The 27,742-nt window shown below is 43.5% G+C and overlaps 1 protein-coding gene across 3 annotated transcripts in view; it reads left to right on the top strand.

Moving 5' to 3' along the window:
• The first annotated feature begins 6,414 nt into the window (after window positions 1-6,414).
• The window catches only part of QDPR (quinoid dihydropteridine reductase), a 33,041-nt gene continuing 11,713 nt past the window's right edge, over window positions 6,415-27,742 (top strand). Inside the window, exons 1-6 of one of the 3 annotated variants that reach the window (XM_070757378.1) lie at window positions 6,415-6,635; window positions 6,936-7,028; window positions 9,291-9,387; window positions 16,076-16,216; window positions 21,457-21,565; window positions 25,412-25,495. In XM_070757378.1, the coding sequence (XP_070613479.1) occupies window positions 6,543-6,635; window positions 6,936-7,028; window positions 9,291-9,387; window positions 16,076-16,216; window positions 21,457-21,565; window positions 25,412-25,495 (617 nt within the window). In that variant the 5' untranslated portion in view covers window positions 6,415-6,542. The remainder of the gene's footprint in view (window positions 6,636-6,935; window positions 7,029-9,290; window positions 9,388-16,075; window positions 16,217-21,456; window positions 21,566-25,411; window positions 25,496-27,742) is intronic. The other 2 variants (XM_070757380.1, XM_070757377.1) reach the window with 2 other exon arrangements.

Here is a 27,742-nt window from a genome sequence, read left to right as displayed (position 1 = left end):
AACATTGCATGTATTAACAGCAGTCAAAATTACAATAGCACAATATTGGAAACAAAGATAATTACCAGATGACTATACATTAATGAAAAAAATTATGGGACTGTGCAGAAGCAGATATGTTGACATTTAAATTAAACAATAAAGAAGACTCAGAGTATTACAAAACTTGGAGTACGTTTTATGAGTGGTTAAAAGCAAGGAAAAACAAAATTAATATATAATTATGAATTAGATATAAAATAAAAAGGAAAAAGTTATTTAAATAATAACACTTTAAAGATCAATTATGAATCATTCGATTTGTACTAATTGACATATTGTAGTTTTGATTGACTTAAAAGCAGAACAAACATGTATATAAATTAAATAACCAGAATTAATTATTTTTCAGTATCACCATCTGTAATAGCTGCAAAAATGATTAAAAAGATAATGTGTTTAATGGACATGAAAAATTCTATTGAATATTTCTTTTCTATGTGTGTGTGTATAACTGTTCGTTTTAAGTGTTTATTGTTGAATATTCATTAACCACATGTAAATAGCTGAATAATTGTTGTTTGAAGTTGATTGGTTGTTATGTTGAGTGGGAAATTTAAGTTACCGTCAGTTACTCTGGGTGGGAAATAGAAGGTATAAAAACTGTAACCCAACGCTGTTTCTCTATTCGCTCCTATGGTTATTGTAGCGGCTAGAGAGGCAATGTTATTCCTGCCTGTTCAAGAAGAAAGAAAAGTAGCGAGCCAAACACCAAGCCTCATTTATCTCACTGGCGATGAGGAGGTCTTACCCGCGCTCTCCTTCAACATGGAAAACCAATCCATAGGAAGAGCATGCAAACTATTCGATCCTGATAAGTCTACATGGGACAAATATATGGGAAAGTTTGACGTATTCCTAGAGGCAGCAGGTATGAAAAATGCTGACAGCGGATGGAAGAGAGCCATTTTAAAAAATTATTGTGAATCACAAGTCTACGACTTGACTCAAACCTTGACCGATCCACTTCCCGCGAATTCGGTACCTTGGGATACCTTAACTGCCAAGCTAGTGGCTCATTTCAAGCCTACTAAACCAGCTATCGTCTACAGACATCAATTCTCCCAAATGGCACAAGCCGAGGGAGAATCTATAAACCAATACGCTACCCGGCTGCGAACCATATTGTCGAAGTGCAAATTCGACAAACCAGAAGCAAGGCTCATTGACGCCTTAATTTTCGGCATGAAGAACATAGCTGTCTGAAATAAGCTACTCACCAAAGATGAACCTTCCTTACAGCATGTTAAGACCGCCCAAACCATGGAAGTCTCAGAAGCCGTAGCCGCTGAGTTGAAACAAAACGACAAAATGGCAATTGTTTGCAAAATAGAGAGTCCTCCAACCGCAGCTGTAACTGAAGAAGTGCCAACTCAACTGCTGGACTCAGAAGAATCCTGCCTCCAAGTTCGAGCTACCCAAATCAGACCACACAGACTATCTCAACAATTCATCACCTATGCAGGATGCATAGGGAACCATCCGCATCCAAAGTGCCCCTTCAGGGAGTCCATCTGCTGCCACTGCGACCGTCGGGGTCACATCGCTGAAGCGTGCAGAGCTGTCTTCTCCGATGAATTTCCTCCAACCCAGTGACACCCCCGCCAACAAGGTTCTACCTGGCAACAAGAGAAAGCCGCGCCTCTCATTTTCCTGCGAGGAGTTACACCAGAACCGCCGGGAACACGAACCGGGATTATTTCTGAGGTAACTGTGACCACACAATTAATAGCACTGCCATGTGCGGCTCAAATAAGATAACTGTCCCTGTGCGCATTAACAACCAACCATGCCAAATGGAATTAGACACAGGGTCTAAATATTCAATTATGCCGCGGGAAAAACTCAAACTGTATATGCCTGCTTTACAAAAGGCTCATCTGGAGCCTGTTACTGCATTAATTCGAGACTTTCAAGGAGGAGCTATTCCAATACTGGCTAAAGCCATGGTGCCTGTCTCTTTTAAAAATGTACAATGTAAATTACCTTTAATAGTGGTGGCAGGGGCTAGACATACGCTTTTGGGATTGCAGTGGATGACACCTTTGGGTATTCAAGTGACAGGGGTTGACAAATTATCAGAAATTACGTATTCAGATTTTGTTCGAGAATTTCCTGAAGTATTTAACCCCACTTTAGGATCTTATAAGGGACCACCTATCTCATTTTCATTAGATCCAAAAATACCCCCATTGAGACTTAAACCTTGCAGGGTTCCTTTACCATTATTGCCTAAACTAGACCAACAACTCAATAAGCTAATTGCTCAAGGCATTTTAGTTCCTATTGACCATGCCCCTTGGGAAACTCCTATAGTTACACCCTTAAAGCCAGATGGATCATTGAGAGTTTGTGCAGACTACAAATCGACCTTAAATAAGGCCTTACAACACCACTCCTATCCAATTCCTGTAATACAACAATTGCTTCATTCTTTGGGGGAAGGGAGAGTATTTGCCAAGCTAGATTTGGCACAGGCTTATCAACAGCTACCAGTAGATGAAGAAACTGCACTAGCACAAACGATAGTGACACACAGGGGTGCTTTTAAGTGCACAAGATTACAGTTTGGAGTTAGTGTAGCCCCAGGAATATTCCAGAGTCTGGTGGAGAGGTTACTCTCCGGCCTTAAAGGAAACATACCATATTTTGATGACATATTAATTTCAGGAGAAAACCAAAATCAATTAAATCAAAGAATATGAGAAGTATTAAAAAGACTCCAACAGAAAGGCCTTAAAATAAAAGCAGACAAGTATGTTTGGGGAACAGATAGTGTAGAATTCCTGGGTTGATAGAAAAGATAAAAGCAATAAAAGAAGCCCCTGAACCACAGAATAAAACAGAACTCCAAGCATTTTTAGGGCTCCTAAACGTTTACTCTGTTTTTTTGAAACAGAAGGCTATAGCAGCTGAACCACTCCACAGACTACTCCAGAAAGGAACACCATGGACTTGGGGGGAAACAGAACACCTAGCCTTTATTAAAATAAAGGAATTATTATCTTCAAAGAGTGTAGTAGTTCAATATAGTACAACGTTACCAATAAGATTAACCTGTGATGCTTCACCGTATGGGGTGGGAGCTGTACTGGCTCACTTATTGCCAAATGACACTGAAGTTCCAATAGCCTATTTCTCTAGAACACTTTCTGGAGAAGAAAGAAACTACAGCCAATTAGATAAAGAGGCTCTAGCTCTAATGGCTGGAGTGAAGAAATTCCACAATTACATTTTTGGTCGCGCTTTTGAATTGGTAACAGACCATAAACCTTTGTTAGGGTTGCTAGCAGAAAATAAGCCCACACCTCCTTTTATGTCATCCAGATTAATCAGGTGGACTATCTTTTTAGCAGGCTATAATTATACACTTAAACATAAAGGGGAAAAAGAAATTAACCATGCTGATGGCCTGAGTAGGTGCCCAATGGCCCTAAATATAGAAGACCCTGCTCCAGCTTCTGATATATTGTTAATTGAACTAGATGAGAAGCCAGTAACCACAGCCAAAGAAGTTGCTGAAAATACCAGGATAGACCCGATTTTGCAGAAAGTTGCTAATCATATTTTGAGGGGGTGGCCTAATGAAATTACTGATGTGGTTATGAGAGATTTTAAAGGCAAACAAAAAGAATTGTCATATTTGAGAGGATGTATTTTGTGGGACGACAGAGTTGTAATTCCATCCAATTTGAGAAACAGAGTTTTGGAGATGTTACATAGGGGTCACCCTGGTGTAGTGCGAATGAAGAATTTGTGCAGAGGGCATCTGTGGTGGCCAGGCCTGGATTCAGACATTGAGAAATGGGTAACCAATTGTGACCCATGCCAAGAGTTCAGACCAACACCCCCCCCCCCCCAGGACTTCCCCAGTAGAGTGGGAGACACAAAAAGGGCCCTGGTCCAGAATCCATATAGACTACGCAGGCCCAATAGAGTCTCATTCCTTTCTGGTAATTGTTGATGCTTATTCTAAATGGGTGGAAATTATAGCTATGGGAAGTACCACAACGTGTGTCACCATCAAAGCATTGCATCATTTATTTGCAACCCATGGGTGCCCAGATGTGGTGGTTTCAGATAATGGCCCACAATTTATGTCAAGACAATCCATTTTTTAGACCAATTGGTCATTAGACATGCGCTCATATCGCCTTATTCCCCCTGGGCCAATGGGCAAGTAGAAAGATATGTCAGAGTAGCAAAAGAAGCATTAGAGGTCAGGACCAGGGGAAGTTCAAGAGCTCCTAGACCAGTTTTTGCTCACCCCAAATGCAACAACCAAAAAAGCCCAGCTGAATTGTTAATGGGTAGAAGATTGAGGTCTCCCCTAGATAGGTTGCACCCATCTTATTGTGAAAACAGGAAAAATGTACATGTGTCCCCTGAGAGAACTATGTATGTGGGTCAAGCTGTATTTGCTAAAAACTTTGATGGGGGTTTAAATTGGCTTAAAGGAACTGTTGTACAACAAACGGTCCCAAAAACATACTGCATCCATTTGCAGGACGGCGGCACATTGACCATTTAAGGAGGTGCCTGGAACCGGTGACCCTCCCAACAACAAGAACCAAATGTGGACATTAACCGGGACTGTACTCACTCACGCCTCACAGGGAGCTCAACCCAACGGACAAACCAACAAAGCCACAACGGATCGGACAATATAGATTTAGACTTTTACTTACTGAGCCCCTGGCGATTTTCCAGCATTGCGGGAGAGGCTCCCGAGGAGGCCGGCAAAGTGTCTGCAGACTCTATACATGGATCTGTCCCATTGGTAAGGCCAAGGACAGTCTGTGAAGTCGCTGACGAGCCAACCTCCTCTTTCTTCGATCTCCAGGACTCGACTGATCTGCACAGGTCTGAGAGAGAGGTGCGCAGACCCAGTCGGTTGGATGATTTTGTCACATGGCTTACTGATTAACCTTTCACTGAACCAAGAGGGGAGGGTTATTGAATATTCATTAAACACATGTAAATAGTTGAATAATTGTTGTTTGAAGCTGATTTGTTGTTATGGTGAGCGGGAAATTTAAGTTACCGTCAGTTACTCTGGGCGGGAAATAGGAAGGTACAAAAAGTGTAACCCAACGCCGTTTCTCTGTTCGCACCTATGGTTATGTTAGCGGCTAGAGAGGCAATGTTATTCCTGCCTGTTCGAGAATAAAGAAAAGTAGTGAGCCAAACACCAAGCCTTGTTTATTTCATTTATATGTTGAGTTTTTAAAGTATATATTTCATTTTTTTTTTTTTAAAAAGATGTTTTAGTCTAATTCAATTAAATTAAGGAGGCTGTCTTGACTCAAAGAGAATCAAGGCAGTTTTAATCTTTCTCAGAAAGAAAATAGGCATTTGGAGATCTGACGGATGCAGATTAACAGAGTTGGAAGGGATCTTGTAGATCATCTAGTCCAACCCCTCACCCAGCAGACATTTTTGACAGGTAGCAGTCCAGTCTCTTTTTGAAAGGTTCCAGTGATGAAACTCTCACAATTTCTTGAGACAAGCTGTTTCATTGGTTGATTGTTCTCACCGGCAGAAAATTTCTCCTTATTTCCAAGTTTTCATCTATTATTGCTTGTCTGGCCTCAGGTGCTTTGGAAAATAGCTTGACCCCCGTCCTCTCTGTGGCACCCCTCAAATATTGGAACACTACTAACATATATCCCCTGAGCCTTCACTAGGGTAGCCATGCCCCGTTCCTGCAACTGTTCATCTTTTGTTTTAGCCTCCAGTCCCTTAAGTACCCTGACCTTTAACAACATTTCTTTAGAATAATAGGACTTTCTAGTCCAAGCCCCATTCCAAAGCAGAAATCCTTATATCATCCTGGACAAATGGCTACAGATGGAAACTAATCAAGGAAAAAAACCAATCTACAACTAACAGTGAGAAAAATTCACCAATGGAATGGCTTCCCTCCAGAAGTTGTGAGTGCCCTATCACTGGAGGTTTTCAAGAAGAGACGGGACAACCATTTGTTCAAAATGGTAGAGACTCTCCTGCTTGAGCAGGGAGTTGGACTAGAAGACGTTTAAGATTTCTTCCAACTTTGTTATTCTGTATTTTCTTTAAAACCTCCAGCGCTGGAGCACCCACAACTCGGTAATGCAAGCTATTCTATTTAATTGTTCTCATTGTCGGGAAATTTTTCATTAGTTCTAGACTGGATCTCTCTTTCATGATCTTCCATGGATTAACCAGGATTAACCCCACACCTTTGGGGGATTTGTGCACAGCTTCCTGCCAGATTCCCTGGAAGAGCGTGCTGGCTGGTCGATTCTGGTTGATGAAATCCCCGCCGCTTGAGGTTTAATTAACAAGCACAGATCTGGACAGTCCCCCCTCCTTGTTCGGAAGAGAGAAACCAGGATCGCCTAGCAGCGGCCGTGCCTCCTTTTCCGCCACTTAACCCACCTAGTGGGGGCGGAGAGCTCGGGCAGCCGCCTTCCGCTTCCCTTTCACCACAAACGCTGTTGCTTGTAGCCGAAGCAGCTGTCATGGCAGCGGGAGAGGCTTCCCGGGTGTTGGTATACGGCGGTAGAGGGGCGCTGGGCTCCGTCTGCGTGCGGCACCTGCGGGCAAAGAACTGGGTAAAGGGTTAGAGGGTGTGGAAAGCCGGTTATAGCGCTCCGGTCTCGATGGAGGAAACCTCGGAGAAGGCGGCTTTCCTGCAGCTTCGCATGCAAGGGGGGGTGGGGGGGACTGGGGGTGGGGAGAGCGTTGTACAAAGGGCCCGGGAGAGAAGCCGCGCTACCCTGAGGAAAAGAGCGGCCGGGCGCAGAGAGGCGGTTGCAACTTGCCGCGTAGCTTTGAGGCAACTGCAGCCCCGTTTGAAAACTTCAAAACAAAGCAAATTTTGTGTGTCTGTGTGTTTCTTTCCCCTCCCGCAGTGGGTGCTCAGCATTGATTTAGCAGAAAACCAAGAGGCAAGCGCCAACGTCGTAGTGCAAATGGGCGATTCCTTTGTGGAACAAGCAGAGCAGGTAAAAAGAAAAAGAGCTCAAATTTTTAGGCTCTTTGTGATTGGAAAACAGCGTAGGGAAAATAGCTGAAATGTTGACTTTGGCTTCCTATCTAGAGCTTGTCAACAAATCTCTGCCAAAGTAGGAACAAAAATCTTTGTAGCTGTTAAGACACAAACAAGATAGCAGGCAATCAATCATTGCTTTTAATTGTCCTAAATCTCATTCTGGTTGGGGAATTCTAGGAATTCAAATCCGTGCACCTTAAAGTTGCCAAGGTTGGGGAACCCTGTTCTAAATCTTTCTAAAATCAGGTGAAGTCTAGTAGCATCTTTTCAGAGGAACAAATATGAAGGCATTGAAATTAAAAACCATTCTTCTGAAAATATGCTACTAGACTATCATAAATAACATTCTTCCACAATATCGACAAGAATTAGGAGGCATTGATTGTTGGACACTGTTCTGAGTGAGGTTTTGCCTGTCATGTGGCTGGCTAAAACAACAGTGCTGATGTTGGAAACCCTAAAGAAATATTTCACAATTGTTTACTCCATTCCAGGAATTAGACCTTTTGTAATCTGCAAATTTTGCATTGATTGGTATGATGGAGAAAAGGGAAAACATAATACCACATGCCAGAGTCCAACTTGTGCCACATAGGCCTCCCTTAGATGTGATATAAGATAACCCTCAAGTTACAGCCATACGTTTAGTGACTGTTCAATTACAATGGCACTGAAAAACTGGAGAAGTTACTCATACTTATGACCATTGCAGCATCCCCATGGTCATGTGATCAACATTTGGGCACTTGGCAATTAGTTCATATTTATGATGGTTGTGATATCCTAGGGTCATGTGATCCCTTTTGTGACTTTTTGACAAGCAAAGTCAAAGGGGAAACAAGATTCATTTAACATCATGTTACTAACTTAATTGTGGCAAGAAAAATAGTATAGTGGAGCAAAACCAGAGGTGTGCTGCTGTCAGAAAGCCCAATTGTGTGCAGCCTTCTGGCTCTGGGACACGAGTGCGGGATCAAGCGCAATTACACTTCCTGCATCTGTGCAGGTAGCAAAATCGCACACAGGGACACACACTCACACGTGCATCCCTGTGCACGATGTTGCTACCTGCACAGGTGCAGGAAGCGTAATTGCACTCAATCCCACACTTGCATTCTAGAGCCATGGGGCTGCGCACAATTAGGCGTTCAAACAGCAGCACACCTCTGAACAAAGCTTAACTGTAAGCTTAGTAATAGAAATGTTGGGTTCAATTGTGGCCTAAGTCAAGGACTACCTCTATTTTCAATACCTATTAAAATGTAAAGGATTTCCTGTGATACCATCAAAGTTGCTGTCCTGACTTTTTTTGAAAGTCCTCTTGGTAGTAATATTTTTGTTGCATGCTCAGCCACGTCTTGTGAGAAATCCACAACTGAGAATGGAAAAAAAGGACCAGACTGGCCTTACAAAACATAGGCTTATATTAAGCATTATACTTTGCATTCTTGCTTCTATTTAGAAGTAGGGAAGTATGATTCATGCATGTTAAGATGAAAATTCAGTAAGAAAGGGGAAAAAAGGAAAAGTTTTGCCAAATTCCCAGTTCCATTAGTTTCAACATTAGCATCTGCAATGCAACTTTCTGTCATATTTCTCTCCTGAAACAGTCAATCTTATTTTTCCCAGTAGCTTTCCAAAACTTGTTTTGTACTTGCTCTGTCTTGCTTATCCAAACAAGTTTTGAGGCATCTTCTTCATACCAAAGTGACATCTGTGTCCTTCACCCCACCCCTCCCCAGGAAAAGAAACCATGATGTGTCCCTCCCTTAAAATACCGTTTTCTGTTATTTTCTTATCTGTAATTTTACTAATTCCCAATGTTGTTAATAACAGCAAAATGGTGAAAAAAACTTGAAGATTGCTCTGTTGTAGATAAGGAAGGAGTTTGGAAAATTATCCCTGTTAACCAGGCAAGTAGAGTTCTTTCTACTCCTTTATACATGAGTAAGAGAAGAAAGAGAGGAAAACAGCAGCTTGGATACTTTAGTTTAATAAAATCTGTGCCAATGCCTGATGACTGCAGACTAAGATTTGCAGAAAGCTTAATTCCAAGAAAGCCAGGCTTTTAATGATTCCATATGTAGAAATATTTATCTATCTTGTTTTAGAGAGTCATTGTACTTTTTCAGTAAGGACTGGTTGAAATGTTTATAGGTCAAAGTTGCTGGTACTTGTTCTGTAATGCTGCTCTTCCAACTCTGCCTTTTAAAAGGTGACAGAAGATGTTGGAAAAGTCCTGGGTGAAAAGAAGGTGGATGCTATCCTGTGTGTGGCTGGTGGATGGGCTGGAGGCAGTGCCAAGGCAAAATGTAAGGATGACAATTTACACAATGATATCTTCTTTCTCTTTCCTGTGGTCTTTCAGAATGGCCTATTTCTAGTCTGTGATGGAGCTGCTCAGCAAAGAATGCTGTAGCTCTCTCATTTAATGTCTTCCTGATGTCTCTAGCCCCGAAATTCCATTAATTCAATAGAAGCTGTGGGATAACATCTGCTTCCTCTCTTCCAGTGGTGTCCTGGACTGACTGGAATTGGGGGGAAAAACCTGTTGGGGAAAAATAAAAGACCTCATAACAGATTTCTAAATTTAAATGCATTTCAGTAGGGCTTGTTGCAGAGTTGAGTCTGTCCCGAAGCTGTCTATGATTGCAAAGATAGCGACTAGAAAGCATTTGGGATTTTTATTTTACTTATTTGATTTTTATCTCACCTATATTACTGTATTTTTTGGTGTATAAGATGCACCAGTGTATAAGACGCACCTAGATTTTAGAGGAGAAAAACAAGGAAAAAAGTATTCTGAACCAAATGGTGTGGTGTTATATTGTTTAATAAAATACCAGTGTAGCAGAATACTTTTTACAAGCATGTATACTTTTTAAAACCATGTACGCTTTTTACAAACTTCAAACTTGACAGCTTCAAGGACTTCAAGCTTGTGGACTTCAGCTCCCAGAATTCCTCCACCAGTCATGCTATCTTAGGAATGGGAGTTGAAGTCCACAAGCTTTAATCTTACCAGGTTTGAAGACCCTTGCACTTTTAACCCCTAATTCAAGGGTCTTCAAACCCTGAAGTTTAAGACTAGTGGACTTTAACTCCCAGAATTCCTCCACCAGTCATGGAAGAAGGGTCTTGGCTGGAGGATAATACACACACAAACACACACACTTTCTTTCTCTCTCCTTCCCTCCAGCTTCCTCCAAAGCCTTTTTGACGAGACAAGAGAAAACGCCTCTCTGAGGGGGACAGTTTCCTATCTACTTACCTCCCTTTCCTCTGTCCCCAGTTTGGATGGCATGATGGGATGCTGGGGTGTGGGGTGTGGGGGGGTGTCGCTCTCCAACTCAACCTGTTGGATGCGCACAGTGCTGAGGGGACACCCGCCCGCTTCTCTGCAGCTGCCATCATGCGCGCCCACCTCAACTGCCTCCCAAAGGAACCCCCGAAGGCAGAAGGTTGCGGTGGAGACTGATAGAGCTGAGCAATGTTCCCTCTAATTTTTTTCCGGTATGGGCGGAAACGTATAGTGTCTGAGTGGCAGTCCCTTTGGGACTGGGCGGCATAGAAATATAAATAAATAAATAAATAAATAGGGGGGGAAATCCCTTCTTTTTTATTAAAAGAGATTAATAATAAAACAAAACCAAAATCTATTACTATTAAAACTAAAACAACCAGCAAAACCAAAAACACAACTATTAATAAATCTATGCTTTAAAATCTTCATTTCTTAAATATTTATCATAGTATTATAGTAATCTAGTAATACTATGAAAATCTACCTGAACACCAATGCATATATTAATATATTTCCATAAATTATACTTTCTATAATTTCATTCAATATTTCCAAGCTCAATTAATTTTCAGGCACTTAGCATTTACTATTATTAACTTTCATCAATCTTCTACATTTCCAAGTATATTTTACATTCATAATGCAAACTCATAAAACATACAGTACATATCATAAACCCCTTATTTATCATATGTATCTTCCATTAATTTTACTCATGTAATTCTATATAGTTCTAAAATTCTAATCCAATTTTTAAAATTAATACATCCTAATATTAAACAACACCTAAATATATATTTTACCAATATTCCATAGTCAATCCATATTTAATAATCAATCATCTCTCCTCAAATTTCTACCACTGTTCTCATTTCTGGGTACCTCCCCTGTCTCTCCCTCTTTTCTGTCTCATTTGTTTTTCATTTCTCCCTCCCTTTTTCTCTCATTCCTTCACCCTCTCACTTCTCCTCCTTTTTCCATCCCTGTCTCCTCCCCCCTTGTGTGTGTGTGTGTGTGTGTGTGTGAACTCTTGCACCATTTGCAAAAACAGGTGAGGGCTGAGGGTTTTTTCCTCTATTATTATTTGGGTGCTTTTTACCATATGCTTTAAATCAAGAGTCACTTCTCTCTCTGTTTCTCTGTCTTTCCTCTCATTCTCTGCCTCAATCATTTTCTCATTTCTCTTTTTTTCTCCCCTTTTTTCTATCATTTCTCTCTTCCTTCCTCTCTTCTCTCTCTCTCTCTTACTTTCTTTCTCTCTGTTTCTCTCTGTCTCTTTCTCTCCCGCCCTCTTGCGCTCTCTTTTTCTCACTTTCTCTCTCCCTCTCTTTCTATCTCGCTCTGTCTGTTGCTCTTTTTCTCTTTCTCTCTTGTTTTCTTTCACTTTCTTTCTCTCTCTCACTCTCTCTCTCTTGCTTTCTTTCTCTCTCTTGTTCTCTCTCTCTTTTTCTCACTTTCTCTCTCCTTCTCTTTCTATCTCGCTCTGTCTGTTGCTCTTTTTCTCTCTTTCTCTCTCTCTTGTTTTCTTTCTCTCTCACTCTCACTCTCTCTTGCTTTCTCTCTCTCTCTTGTTCTCTCTCTTTCTCGCTCTCTCTTTCACTTCCCCCTCTTTCTCTTTCTCTCACTTTCTCTCTCCCTCTTTCTTTCTATCTCGCCCTGTCTGTTGCTCTCTCTCTCTCTTTCTCTCTGTCAGCGAAGCAGCTGCAAGAGCACTTTCTCCAAGCGCTTCAGGAATGCGTGCCCCGTCTCTCCTGCAGCCCCCTCGCTGACAGCCTGGGACAAAAGCGCTCCCAGTGAAGGGGCTGCGGGGGGGGCGGGTGTTCCTGAAACGCTTGGAGAAAGCGCTCTCGCAGCCCCCTCGCTGGGAGTGCGTATGATGATGAGGAGAAGCCGCAGCCACTACCGCCGCTGCAGCCACCGCTGCAGGAGGAGCCGCGCCCCAAGGCGGGAGGCGGAGGAGAAAGCCGCAGAGAGGGGCAGATCGGGTGGACCGGGGGCAGCGGAGAGAGGCCGGGGCGTGAGGGGGCCAGAGGCGCCTGGGGGGGTGGGGACGACTGCAGCTCCCTTTCCTTCTCCCATCGCCTATGTCTACTGCCGACGGGCTTTGGGGTACCGAGGGGGTGACTCCCTCCCCCAGCTGGACATCCCCCCAAGGGCTTCCTCGGCGGTGGCTTCCTTCTCTCTCAGCCCCCTTCCTCACCCAGCTGGCTTGTCTTCTTATGCACGTCCGGAGGTGGGAAATCCCTGTGGGGCGGGAAGCAAATGGGAAATCCCAGGGGTGATAGTCACAAGGCAGGGGAATCCCTGTGGCAGTAAGCGAGCGCACATGCAGTAAGAGAGCCCATGCACCCGGGCTCGGGTTCGTAAGACGGAAAGAGTTTTTAAGACGAGGCAAAGAAATCTTAAACCCCAGGTTCGTATCACTGTATTTGGACTCCCTTCACTTTTTTCATGCTCCAGACTGATTCTATAATTGTTCAAATTATTTTTTTCTCATTAATCTGTACTCAGTACCCCATAATGACTAAGTGAAAACAGAATTTTAAAAATGTCTGTAAATTTTTTATAAATAAAAAACCCCCAGAAATATCAAATTGGCAAAAGTATTCACTGAGTACTTTGTTGAAGCACCTTTGGCAGCAATTACAGCCTTGAATCTTGATGCGACAAGTTTTGCACACTTGGATTGGGGAATTTTCTGCTATTCTTCCTTGCAAATCCTCTCAAGTTCAGTTAGGTTGCATGGCGAGTGTCAGTGGAAAATCATTTTCAGGTCTCTCCAGAGTATAGTCTGGAAGACAGATGTATAGTCTGGAAGACAGAAGGAAAAGGGGGGACATGATCGAAACATTTAAATATGTTAAAGGGTTAAATAGGGTTCAGGAGGGAAGTGTTTTTAACAGGAAAGTGAACACAAGAACAAGGGGACACAATCTGAAGTTAGTTGGGGGAAAGATCAAAGGCAACATGAGAAAGTATTATTTTACTGAAAGAGTAGTAGATCCTTGGAACAAACTTCCAGCAGACGTGGTTGGTAAATCCACAGTAACCGAATTTAAACATGCCTGGGATAAACATATATCCATTGTAAGATAAAATACAGGAAATAGTAAAAGGGCAGACTAGATGGACCATGGGGTCTTTTTCTGCCGTCAGTCTTCTATGTTTCTATGTTTCTATGAGATGTTCAATAGGGTTCAAGTTGGGGCTCTGGCTGGGTCACTCTTAAGACATCCACAGCATTATCCTTAAACCACTCCTATATTACCTGGCTCTGTTCTTAGGATCATTGTCATGTTGGAAAGTAAACCTTTGGCCCAGTTGGAGCAATGAGCAATATGGAACAGGTTTTCATTGAAGATATCCTTGTACTTCGCTCCACTCAGCTTTCCCTCAACCCTGACCAGTCTCCCAATCTCTGCTGCTGAAAAACACCCCCACAGCATGGTGTTGCCACCACCATGCTTCATTGTTGGGATGATATTGGGCAGGTGATTCGCAGTGCCTGATTTCCTCCATAATGTTTAGATTTGTGGCCAAAATGTTCAATCATGGTTTAATCAGTCCAGAGAATCTTGTTCCTCACAATTTGAGAATTTTCCGGGTGTTTTTGCAAACTCCAAGCAGATTTTCATGTGTTTTGTGCTAAGAAGAGACTTATATCTAGCCACTGTGTCATAAAGCTCAGATTGGTAGAGGGCTGCAATGATGGATGCCCTCCTGAAACTCTGTGCCAGAGAAACTCTGTATCTCTGGAACTCAGTCAGAGTGACCATCAGGTTCTTGGTCACCTTTCTTACTAAGGCCCTTCACTTCAATTGCTCAATTTGACTGAGCAATCAGATCTTGGAAGAGTCCCAGTTGTGCCAAACTTCTTCCATTTGAGAATTACGGCGGCTACTGTGCTCTTAGGAATCTTCAGTGCAGCAGAATTTTTTATTGTAGCCTTCGCCAGATATGTGCCTTGCAATAATCCTGCACTCTGAGCTCTCCAGGCAGTTCTTTGATCTCATGGCTTTGACTCTGTGCAATATGTCAGCTGTGAGGTCTTCTATAGAGAGGTATGTGCCTTCCCAAATCATATCCAATCAATTTATCACAGGTGGACTCCAATGAAAGTGCAGAAGCATATCAGCAACAATCAAGAGAAATGGGAGGCACCAGAGCTAAATTTCATGTGTTCTTGCAAAGAGTCTGAATACTTGCACCAATATGATATTTCAGTTTTTTCTTTTTAATAAATTTACAGACATTTCTAAAATTCTGTTTTTATTTTGTCCTTATGGAATACTGAGTGTAGATTAATCAGAAAAAATGAATTTCAAAAGAATCAGGCTCTCGCATAACAAAATTGACAAAAGTAAAGGGGTCTGAATACTTTCTAAACGCACTGTAAATAACTCAAGTTGGTAAACATATATAATAAACCTCCCTCCTCCTATTTTTCCCACAATAACAACTCTTATGAGGTGGAATGGTTGGAAGAAAGTGATTGACCCAAAGTCACCTACTCGGCTATCAGGTGGGACTAGGACTTAAAGTCTCCTGATGAAAGGCCCAAAGTCATGCAGCCAGTTTTCATGCATAAGGTGTTCTGTGTACTATGGCAGCTGGCTGCGGGCCAATCACAACATAAGGTAGCACTAGAATTCATGTCTCCTTGTTTCTTGGCCAGCACCTTAATCACTGGCTCTCAAATGTGATTTATATTCCAAACTCTTGACATAAGAGCCTTGGTGGTGCAGTGTTTAGAGTGCAATACTGCAAGCTACTTCTGCTGATCACCAGCTGCCAGCAGTTTGGCAAAGCGAATCTCAGTAGGCTCAAGGTTGACTCAGCCTTCCACCCTTCCAAGGTCAGTAAAATGAGGACCCAGATTGTTGGGGGCAGTATGCTTACTCTCTGTAAATCACTTAGAGAGTGCTGTAAAACACTGAAGTGATATATACTGTAAATGCTAAATGCTATTGCTATAAGCATAATATTTAAGAAAAAGATTGTGTGTGCTTTGTAGGGCAGCAGTAGGTTAGTGTAGATCCTCCCTTTACATATCCAATGTGAGTAGAAACAATTAACATTGTTCAAATGTAATTTTTGTGTAATGGTTGGACTGCAGACATGGGGTTGTCTAATATGCTTCCTGCAAACTAAAATAGGAATTTAACTCCAACCTGCATAGTCAGATACCGGTGAGTTTAACAATGGAATGGGAAACAACTGGTAGCATTCAGACACTTGTAGCATTCAAAGCAAGTCTCAGAACACCTAGATCTCTCTTCCAATTAAAAAATAAATTGTCAAATGCAATCTTATTGTGCTCATTTCTCAACATTTCTTTTTAATCTGGTTTAAATCTAATAAGACATTGATGACTCAATCCTGCTTCAAGTTTAGACATTCCCCTATTAACCATCTGGGTACAGATACGGACAGGAGTGAAGAACAGAAAAGGTACACCAACTTCATAGCTTGCTAACTCTATTTCCCATAACCTCCAAACTTGGCTTTAAATCTTCTTACAAACTATGATTTCAAGTCGATGGAGGTAATTTCATATCTGGCAGCTAAGCTAGGGAGCTATTCTGCAGCACAAGACCTTACCTGGCTAAGAGAAAATAGATGGTGATGCTGTCTCCAGAAAATAGATATGTTTCATAAAGTCTAATGTTTTTCTTATCTTCCTGTCCATCTCTTAGCTTTATACAAAAACAGTGACCTGATGTGGAAGCAAAGTGTTTGGACATCGACCATCTCTAGTCATTTGGCTACCAAATACCTGAAGGAAGGGGGGCTATTGACTCTAACAGGTGCAAAAGCAGCATTAGCTGGAACTCCAGGTAAACTCTTCATGGGATTTGCATTTTGGTTTGGTCAACATCTTCCTTTTCTTTAATATTCAGATTGGAAATTTCAGTTGTAGAAATTCTGTCATCTGGTACAACTTTAAAATTCTGTTAGGGTTGAGTGTAACTTAGGTTAAGAAAATACTTGGGAGAAGAAAGTATGTATGTTTATGAAAGGCTTTTTTTAGCTTGTACAGAAAGTACTTTAGCTTGAATATAAGCTGCAAAAAAGCTAAGACCTAAGGTTATATTTTGTTCCCTAAGTAATAATGCTGATTCTGCTTGTTTATTTTGGATTAGACCTTTGTATTTTCTTGCTTCAAAGACAAATGACCTTCAACCTTCTGACTCAATCCTTACAAAATAGACCTGGCCCTATTAGTAGTTTTGTGTCTGTATAAAGTCTACAGAAATGCTGTGCAGATCCTGGTTCAGATCAGGGAATCTGCTTTTGTATACAGCCCTCCAGCTCAAAGAAAAGGTAGAGGATTAAGGATTCCTATTTTCCTTAACAGGGTAGTGTCTGAAATATATTGTAAGACATCATTATTAGGATATCCACAATCAAATAAGGTTTTTGATTCTAAATGAATTTAGATGTGCTTTTGGGTTACAATTTACATTGTTCCCTTCATTTAAAAAAAAAAAATCCAGGTTCAGTAGCAGAATACCTAAATCAGTTCTATTTAAGTAGGAGGTAGGTAGGTAGGAACAAAGGAAGGAAATTGGAAAGAAGGAAGGAAAGGAAGGGAGGGAGGGAAAAAGGAATTCCTATCTAAATTCATAAATATGGAATAGTTTGATAAATTCATTGGCTCATTTTGTAATACAGATAGTCCTTAATCCATTTATTTAGTGACCATTTGAAATTACGATAGCATTTTGAAAAAAATGACATGATCAATCCTCATACTAACTGTTGCAGCATCCCAGCAGGCATGTGATTACAACTAGGCACTTGGTAAACTTATGACAGTTACAGCATCCTGCAGTCATGTGATCACATTTATGACCTTCTCAACCTTTCCCTTTCAACAGGGCAAAGTCAATGGGTCAGGTGATTGATTCCTTACTTAGCAACTAGATTATTTAACAACATAGTAAGTCAATGACTATTTGTAAAATACTAATTCTAAATACTACTTTTTAATGGATTGCAAAAACCCACTAAAACAGCGATGTGAAATAGTCCATTATTTGCAAGTTACTTCTTGATCTTGCTCTTACATTCCCACACTGATGCAATGACAGGTAGGCTTCCAGATGCCATCTGATGTGGTCAGATTCCAGAAAATGCCTTATATTTAGTAGGGGTGCATTTCAATACACGCTTCAACTGAAGGTCAAACTTTATTCTTAACCATGAAATGACCGAGGAAGATATTGTTGCGGAGAGGGGCGGCATATAAATCCAATAAATCTAATCTAATCTAAGACTATTTCTGTGGAAAACAGAAAAATCCAAGGTCATGTGGTTGAATGGTTCAGAAATATACAGGTAGTCACAACCACAGTTGAGCCCAAAATTTATGTTACTAAGTGAAACATTTGTTAAATGAGTTTTGCCCAATTTTATGACATTTTTGCCACAGTTATTAAGTGAATCATTACAGATGTTAAGTTGGTGACTATGTAAGGAAGCTTATCACTGATTACAAGAATACAAGTAAAAAGTTAGATGAGGAAACCTGAACTCTTTGGTAACGTCACACTGCAGTGAACAAGGACACACATTCAAATATGCAGCTGCTAAGATTTTTGGACAAACCACAAAAACAGCCAGGGAAGTGATTGAAACCTGGTAAACAGGCCCCTCATCAGTCAATAGGAGTGCTGATTTACCACCAGCCTATTAAGTACTTAGAAGGCAAGGACTGGGCAGCACAAACAAATGACAGCCAATGACTTAAAAGCACACCAACACACTCCAATCAACATCTAAAAATCCACATAGAGCAGACACTATAAATATTACACACAGAAGAGCATACACTCTGCTAGAGAAAAGTTCTCTGAAGATGGCTCCAGCACAAGTCTGAATGCTTGGAAGATAAAACTTCTGATATTTCTAACTGACCCCAATTGGATCCTGCAACTTTATCCTGTGATATAGTCACCTTCACTTGTGGATACAAACTATTCAAAGAAACAGATACAAGAAAAAAGGAGGTGGAGTTGCATTATATGTAAGAGATCATTTTTGTACAAAAACACACAAAAGCAAGGCTAAAAACCGCCTAGAATACATATGGGTCAATATAAAAGGAAAAATAAATATTATACATCTTTGACAATGGCATTTTTCCTCCTTTTATATTGACCCATATATATTCAAGTCCCCCAACCAAGCAGAAAAAATAGATTTAACTTTTTGCTAAATGTATGAAGGAAATAGAGCACAGTAGTAATGACATGCTTTAATTGCCCTGATATCAACTTGGAGACAAATTCTGCATCTGGTGGGTAGGTTCCTAACTAACCTAGTTGACAACTTTGTAGCCAAACATTAGAGGAGGATTCTTACTAACAGAGAAGAGATAGAGTGAATCTATGGCACCCATGCCACAGGTGGCATACAGAACCCTCACTGTAGCCACGCCAGCCATTGCCAAAGCCTGGCTCTACCATGCATACGCACACCTCCAATCGGCCAGCTGGTCTTCGGGTATCTGCTGTGCACGCATGGGGGCAGGGTCTTCCCCAGTCTCAGCAGGTGCCTCTCCAATGGCAAGAATGGAGGAGAAAGCTAGGATGCGCTGGGAGGAAGAAATGCAAAGATCTGGGAAGAGACAGAAGGCAGGAGAAAGCTAGGACATGTTGGGGGAAGGAATGCAAAGATCTGAGAAGGCATGGAAGGCAAGAAGATAGGAGAATGCTAGGACATGCTGAGGGAAGAAATGCAAAGATCTGGGAAGGGTCAGAAGGCAGGAGAAAGCTAGGACATGTTGGGGGAAGGAATGCAAAGATGGGGGAAGGCAGAAATCTAGGACGTGCTGGGGGGGAAATGCAAAGATCGGGGAAGGCAGGAAAAAGCTAGGACGTGCTGGGAAAAGAAATCCAAAGATGGGGAGGGCAAGAGAAAGTAGGATGTGCTGGGGGAAGAAATGTAAAGAGGGGAAGGCACAGAAGGCAGGAGAAAGCTAGGATGCACTGGAGGGAAGAAATGCAAAGATCAGGGAAGGCAGGAATGCAGGAAAGGAGGCCATACTTCACTTTCAGCGCACAGTGCTTTCCAAGCACGGCTGTCTTTGAGGGGCATAGCAGGCAGTGCTTCCACCAGCCAGGCTTGTGTGCCAGCCAAGCTGCCCCTCCATCTCATAGGTTTTCCAGGCCGAACGCTGTGCCGCAGGTTTCAGTTCCTTAGAAGCGGCAATTTTGATACACTGCAGGATTCTGAGGAGCTTCATCCACTTCTGCACAGAGAGCTTATTACTGGTAGTGAGGGCTTATGGAGGGCAGAGGAACACGCACCAGTTTCCTTTTCACACCAATTGGCTTAAGAGTGCTGGGTGTGGGAGAAGAGAGAGAGAAAGCCTCTTGATTCCTGTGTATGTCTTTTCACTTTTCACTAAGTTTAAATGTGTATCTGTGTATGTGGTGGGGAGCAGTGCTCTTCCCTAGAAGAGATTGCTGTGTATTTTCACGGCAGTGCAAAGGCTTGGGAAGAGCTCTGCTACTCTCTCTCTCTGTCTCATATGTTTATACTTAATAAAAAGTGAAAAGTCATGCAGAGTCAATAATATTTCCAATTCTAGGTACACTTTGGCACTCACAGCTGAGGGAGCCCAGCAGCCTCTGCTCTTGTCAGAAAGCTGGTGGTTGGGTGAGAGGAGACTAAGGACAGGCACAGAGTAACACTCTGCTTTCGGACCAGTCCAGCCGGCAGATGGGCAAGCAGGAGGCCCTCAGAGAAAAGCACTGCACTGGGCGACGCATCCTCTGATTGCGGGCTGGATGTGGATCCTGAAACAAAGAGGAGGGCAAGTGCGCGGCAGCTGCCTGGAGGCTCCGCAGAAACCAAGAGGCAGGTCCAAAAGGCACGGGAGAAGATTTTTACACTTTTTTGCCTTGCAGAACCAGAGATGGCAGGAGGCCCAAGAGTACACAGCACTCCAACACAACAGTCTGCCTAGCCTCTTCCTCCCCTCCAACCTCAGCCCCTGTGGCCCCCAATCCATTTATGGTCCCAGGAAACTTCAGGGAGACCTGCCAGGCCCAAAATGAGGCAGGGGATATGATGTATATATGTGGGGGTCACGTGCACATGCACTGGGGGGGTCATGCATGCATACATATGCTATGGGTGAGGGGATCATATGGGTATGGGCATGTGCAACAATCCGCCTCCCCCTGCTTTCGGCACGCGATGGCAAAAAGATTAGAGGAAGTTGAAGCAGCCTAGAACTAAGGTGAAATTTCCTAACTGAGAACAAATAATCAGTTTTCAGGAATTGTAGATGCTTCATCACTGCAGGCTTTTAAGAAGAAACTGGACAGCTACTTGCCTGAAATGGTATAGGGCAGAGGTATCTAACTCAAGGCCCGCAGGATGGATCTGGCCTGCGGGGTGCTTAGATCTAAACTGCAGGGCCAGCCTGAAAATAGCAAAGGACTGGCCCGCAGTGGCTCTGCTAGTAAAAACGGCACAGGGTGCTAGGCAGGGCCTCCCTGCACCCTGTTTTTGCTGCCAGAGTGCTGCAGGAGGCCATCCATGCTGAAAACAGAGCACAGGGAGGGGGGTTACGCACAGCCCACCTGCACTCTGTTTTGGTTGGCAGATGGCTATCAAAACTAAAAAAAAAAGGAAACTCTTTTTCTTCTTTTGAATTTGAGCATGCAGGAAGAGGCAGTAAAGAAGAAAGAGAAAGAGGAAAGACAGAAAAAGAAGAAAAGATGGGAAGGGTGCAAGGAAGGAAAAATAAGGGGAAGGAAGAAGAAATTAGAAGGGGGAAGGAAGGAAGGAGATTGTAATGAGAATGATGGGAGGTCTCGGAGATCCTGCCTTAGCACTTGGCCACCACAGGTGACCCCCCAACTTGAGTCCTTTGTCATGTCAATCATGACCATGCCCACCATGACCATTCCTACCCCCACCTCCCTGAGATCAAATACAAGCCTGCTGTGGCCCTCAAAGAAATTGAGTTTCACACCCCTGGTATAGGTTCTCCTGCTTCAGCAGGTAGTTGGACTAGGTTCTCCAAGGTCCCTCCCAACTCTTTTATTCTGCATTCTAGGAATGATTGCATACGGCATGGCCAAAGGAGCTGTCCATCAACTGTGCCAGAGTCTCTCTGGTTCAAACAGTGGCCTCCCCGCTGGCGCTGCAGCTGTTGCGATCCTCCCGTAAGTCATTCTGGAATCACACGGAAGTTATGTGGTTCAAGGCATGGCCTGAAATTCACTGAATGCCAAACTCCTGAAGAGTTGGAACCTCACAGAGGAGTGGCTTGAACATTGGCCTAGATCCAGAGGCATGTGCCACACATGCAAAAAGAGGGTGGGACTTTGATAGTGTGATCTCTACTATGATCTTAACATTGTTAATCTCCTCAGGACTTGTGAATCCAAAGATGTGAAAGGACATTTTACCAACTTTCCATTTTATTTGTCTAAAACATTGTTTCTCAAACTTAGCAACTTTAAGATGCATAGACCAGAATTCCCAAGTCAGTCATGATGGCTGAGGAATTCTAGGAGTTGAAGTCCACATATCTTAAAGTTGTCAAGGTTGAGAAACAGTTATCTAAATGCTATGATGATTAACATTAATTTGACCACATCATTAGCTTCCCTTTACTCCAGTTCACTCCATACTTCCATTTATCCAATATTTTGAATGAAAAACCATCTAGGGGTAAAATGGTGAGGTTCTCAGAATATTGTTAATCAGTGGAATAGCTTGCCACCCAGAGTTGTAGGTATTTCATTGCTGGGGGTTTTCAAGAAAGATTAGACAAACATTTGTTTGGGATGGTATGTAAAAGGTCTGCTGCCTTTGGTTGGGTTAGATTTAGATCTCCAAGGTCCCTTCTAGCCCTATGATTCTTTGTAAAACTGTATATTCCATATCTTGGAGGGGGGGGGCAAACTATTGAACCCTTGATAAAGTTTGGATGTAATATTTTATTCTGGATAACATCATGTCTGCTTCAATCAAGAAGATTGTAATGAATGAAAGTGCATTTTCATGGAGACTAGACTGAAAAAATAATATGCTCTTATTCTGGGTTGAGCCTGGTGCTTTTGTTAGAGCACAGAAGGAACACAGGCAGGATTGACCCCAGGGAATGGGGGAAAGGAGTGGCTATTAGACTCGCTGCTCCTGAGATTGCGGGTTGTGAGTCCCTTTTTGTGAAGTTAGACCTAGGGGATCAGGTGGGCTTGTTGCTCACGTACCTGCCTCCCAGTTGTGTGACAACAGCTCTGCCTATGCTGCTCAAGGAGGTAGCCAGGCTGGCGGTGGAGTTCCCTGGACTTATAGTCCTGGGTTACTTTAATCTGCTATCGCTCGGTGAATCATGTGGGTTAGCGCAGGGTTCATGGCCACCATGGCAATCATGGACCTGATCCAAGTAGTTCAGGGTCCAGTTCACAAAGGGGGGCACGCACCCGACATGATATTTCTCTCGGAGCAGCTGAGTGATGGTCTGAGATTAAGGGGCTTAGATGTTTTGCCTTTGTCATGGTCAGACCATTTTCTGCTATGGCTTGAGTTCAAGGCTCCAATCCTCCCTCACAAGGAGGCCGAACTGATTAGTTGGTTCCACTCCAGATGCCTGATGGACCCAGAGGGCTTTCAGAGGGCGCTTGGGGTTTTACTGGATTCACTCGTACACAGTTCGGCAGAGTCTCTGGCTGTGGCCTGGAACAAGGCTGCAATGGAGGCTCTTGACTGGATTGAGCCGTTGCAACTCCAGGTGTTGAAACGCCAGAGAAGCGGTGGAGGAAAAGTAAATCTGAGTCTGATCGAACACTTGTAAAAGCTCATATTAAGACTTACAAAGTGGCATTTATTTTATTTATTTGTTTATTTTGTCCAATACACAATAATACACAATGAGGGTAATAGAGGACACCTTCGAGGAAATAGAATTAGAGATCGAATAGAAGAGAGAGTATAGGATAAAATAACCAACGAGAGAATAGAAGAAAGATATAGGGATAGAAGAGAAGATATATGGGATATAGGAGAGATAATAGGACAGAGGGCAGAAGGCACTCTAGTGCACTTATACACACCCCTTACTGACGTATCATTGCGCCTTGATTGCATCAGCGGAATCCCACCTGGCTGTCCTGTTTAGGGTGACCTGCTCCCTTCTAAATCAGCGGGGAGTTGGGGAGCCCTTGCAGGGTAGTGCTAAGGATTTTAACATGTTTTTCGCTGGTAAAATTGCTCAGACTCCGATTGGACTGCAATGTCTGACAACGTCAGTCGAGGTGACAGAGGCCCGTCTTTGTCCATCTGTCTGGAAGGAGTTTGACCTGGTGACGCCTGATGAAGGCCATTGGAGCTGTGAGTTCCGCTACCTGTTTGCTGGACCCGTGTCCCTCCTGGCTGGTTTCGGCCAGCAGGGAGGTGACACGGAGTTGGGTCCAGGAGATTATCAACGTTTCTTTGGGGGGGGGGTACCGAGACATACTTAATAACTACCGTCTAGTCTCCAACCTTCCCTTTATGGGGAAGGTTGTTGAGAAGGTGGTGTCGCTCCAACTCCAACGGTCCTTGGAAGAAGCCGATTATCTAGGCCCACAGCAGTCAGGATTCAGGCCCAGCTTCAGCCTGGAAACTGCTTTGGTCGTGCTGATGGATGATTTCTTGCGGGCCCGGGATAGGGACTTATCCTCTATCCTGGTGCTCCATGACCTCTCAGTGGCTTTCGATACCATCGACCATGGTATCCTTCAGCTCCGGCTGGAGGGGTTGGGAGTGGGAAGCACCGTTTTATGGTGGTTCCTCTCCGGCCGGTCAGTCGGTGTTAGTGGGGGGGGGGGGTCAGAGGTCGACCTCTAGGTTTCTCCCTTGTGGGGTTCCTCAGGGGTCTGTCCTCTCCCCCCTGCTATTTAATATCAACATGAAACCACTGGGGGAGATCATCCAAGGGCATGAGGTGAGGTGTCATCAGTATGTGGATGACACCCAGTTGTACATCTCCACCTGTGTCCAGTTGGCAAAGCAGTGGAAGTGATGTGCCAGTTCCTGGAGGTTGTTAGGGTCTGGATGGGTGTCAATAGGCTCAAGCTATGACAAGACGGACTGGCTGTGGGTTTTGCCTCCCAAGGACAATCCCATCTGCCCGTCCATTACCCCGGGTGGGGAATTATTGACCCCCTTGGAGAGGGTCCGCAACTTGGGCGTCCTCCTTGATCCACAGTTGACTTTAGAGCACCATCTTTTGGCTGTGGCGAGGAGAGCATTTGCCCACGTTCGGCTGGTGCACCAGTTGGGGCCCTATTTGGATAGGGAGTCCCTGCTCAAAGTCACTCTTGCCCTTATCACCTCGAGGTTTGACTATTGCAACGCTCTCTACATGGGGCTACCTCTGAAGAGCATTCGGAAACTTCAGATCGTACAGAATGCGTCCGCGAGAGCAGTCATGGGTCGTCCCAGATACGCCCATGTTTCTTCAACATTCCGCGGCGTGCATTGGTTGCCAATTAGTTTCCGTACACAATTCAAAGAGTTGGTGATGACCTATAAGGCCCTACATGGTATCGGACCAGAATACCTAAGGGACCGCCTTCTGCCACATGAATCCCAGCGGCCGATAAGGTCCCACAGAGTTGGCCTTCTCCAGGTCCCGTTGACTAAACAATGTTGTCTGGCAGGGCCTAGGGGAAGAGCCTTCTCTGTGATGGCCCCGGCCCTCTGAAATCAACTCCCCCCGGAGAGTCGAACTGCCCCCACTCTCCTCGTCTTCCGCAAGACCTTGAAGACCTATCTATGTTGCCAGGCATGGGACAATTAATGTATCCCCTTTTCTGACCATTAAGAGTTATGTGTGGTTGTGATTGTGTATTGTTTTATTTCTGCTGTGAGCCGCCTGAATCTTCGGAGAGGGGTGGCATACAAGTCTAATAAATATTTATTATTATTATTATTATTATTATTATTATTATTATTATTATTATTGATCAGATGAGCCAGTCTGCGAGCTGGTGCATAAACTCTCTCTCTCAATGTTCCAGGGTTACCTTGGATACTCTGATGAACAGGAAATCCACGCCAGATGCTGACGTCAGCTCCTGGACACCACTAGATTTCATTGCAGGGTGAGCAAACAAACCTATATTCCAGCTCCCAGTCATTTGAAGCCTTGAACATCTGCTGCATGCATTTTGGTTCAGGGATTTGTGGAATAACAAAATCTCTGTCCTGCAAATTGATACTTCGAGTCTTGGATGTCCACAGTGAGGTGGAGTGGTGAAAGGAAGCTATTATGGTGGCCATGATTGCGAAAGAAAAACAGAATAACAGAATTGGGTAGGACCTTGTAGATCTTCTAGTCCAACTCCCTGCTGAAGCAGCAAACCTTGTACCCGTGATGGCGAACCTATGGCACATGTGCCACAGCTGGCATGCAGAGCTATTTCTGTGGGCATGTGAGCTAACGTCCATGTCAGCTCTATCGCACTGGCCAGCTGAGCACATGCATGGGTGATGCATGTGGGTGGGTGGGGGTCATGTGCAAATGCGTGGGGGGCAAGGAGGAACCTGGGGCATTAAACTGCATTTAAGCAAAGTGCAGTTAAAACACTTTACAAGCCATTGAGAATATATATGTATACATACATAAAACAGGAACTGGAAGTGCCTCTCAGGATCAAATAAAGGTAAATCCTAGAGAGGCAGGAAAGGTATCACAAAACAATGGAGATGAATGCTAAAGAGCAATAAAGCTGCACACAAGGCAGACATAACATCTGAAACAGTAGGGAGATCTGCTAGGCCCAAAATGGGGCATGGGGGGGTACGGTGGGCCCCTCTATGGCCTGTTTTTGGTCTCGGGAGGCTGTAGTGAGGCGTACTAGGCCCCAAACAAGGTGGGGGCAGTTGCAAGTGCATGCGTGGTGTTATGCCGGGCTTCTTGTTAACAGCCCCCAGTGAGAGAGGAATGCAAAGTCAAACAAACACATGCCAGCTCAGAAGAAATAAAAGTAATTTATCTGAAACAGTGTTAAAAGCACACACGTTTAAGCAGAGTCAAATTTCTCTCACCCAGATTACAGTCCAGGAATGCAGTCAAAAGCAAGAACAAAATAGAGCAATTAAGGCAGCTGTGATTCCGCACAGCTCCCCCCTCTTTGAGTCCATAAGAGTAAACTGTGAATTGTTCAAATAGTCCACAGAAGTCCTGGAATAGGCCAAACCTTGGCAATGATCCTTCTCTAAACGAATAAACGCCCTCATACTCACTCCCCAACACCCATAATTTATCATCAACCCCATTAACCTAATTGCCTCAGCAACAGGTGTTCTCCCTTATCTCCGACGATACCTGCGCAGGTGGTCCCTTCTAGCCATGAGCCTGCGCATATGAGCGTCTATCCACTGATCCTCCTCCGATGACTCGCTAATGGGGTCATTAACTTATGGGCTGGCTGCACCCATCTCACCGTCTGATTCTGCTTCCCCACCGTCTGATCTTGGCAATGAATCTTCACTATCAGAAGATGTTGGCAATAATACAAGCCTCTGTGACCCTGAGGATTCCCCTAAACCAGTGTTTTTCAACCAGTGTGCCGGTGCCGCGAGACATGGTCAGGTGTGCCGCGAAGCTCAGAGAAAGAAAGCAAGAGAGAAAGAAAGCAAGAGAGAGAGAGAAAGAAAGCAAGAGAAAGAAAGCGAGTGATAAAGAAAGAGAACAAGAGAGAAAGAAAGCAAGAGAGAGAAAGAGAGAGAGAGAAAGAAAGTAAGAGAGAGAGAGAAAGAGGGAGGGAAGGAGAGAGAGAAAGACATAGAGGGACGTAGGGAGGGAGAGAGAAAGCAAAAAAGAGGAAGGAAGGAAGAGAAAGAAAGAGGAAGGAAGGGAGAGAAAGACGGAAGGAGAAAGAAATAGAGTGAAGGGGGGGAAGAGAGAGAGAATTTTTTTGTCCAAACTTTTTTTAGCCGCCCCCCCCCCCCCCCCGCTCAATGTGCCCCAGGGTTTTGTAAATGTAAAAAATGTGCCACGGCTCAAAAAAGGTTGAAAATCACTGCCCTAAACCAATGTCCAAATTCCCTGTTGCAGGAGCTGGTCCAGAGCCAACTACAACACGTGGGAGGAGCTTTGGGGTGTTGTGTGCACATGTGCAGGGAGGCACATTGCATTAGTCTCAGGAGAAGGGCAGCCTAGAAATCGAACTAATAAATAAATAATAAATAAATTATAGATGCTGATGTGTGCTCACACACTTTTGGCACACAACAAGAAAAAGTTTCGCATCGCTGCTTTTTACCATTCCAGATAAGTAGCTGTCCAGTCTCTTCTTAATTGTTCTCACTGTCAGGAAAATTCTCCTTAGTTCTAGGTTGGTTCC

The sequence above is a fragment of the Erythrolamprus reginae genome, chromosome 7, assembly GCF_031021105.1.
Source record: "Erythrolamprus reginae isolate rEryReg1 chromosome 7, rEryReg1.hap1, whole genome shotgun sequence".
Classification (NCBI taxonomy): Eukaryota; Metazoa; Chordata; class Lepidosauria; order Squamata; family Dipsadidae; genus Erythrolamprus; species Erythrolamprus reginae.
Note: the sequence above shows the minus strand (reverse complement) of the source record. Positions and strands in the feature narration are given on the sequence as shown.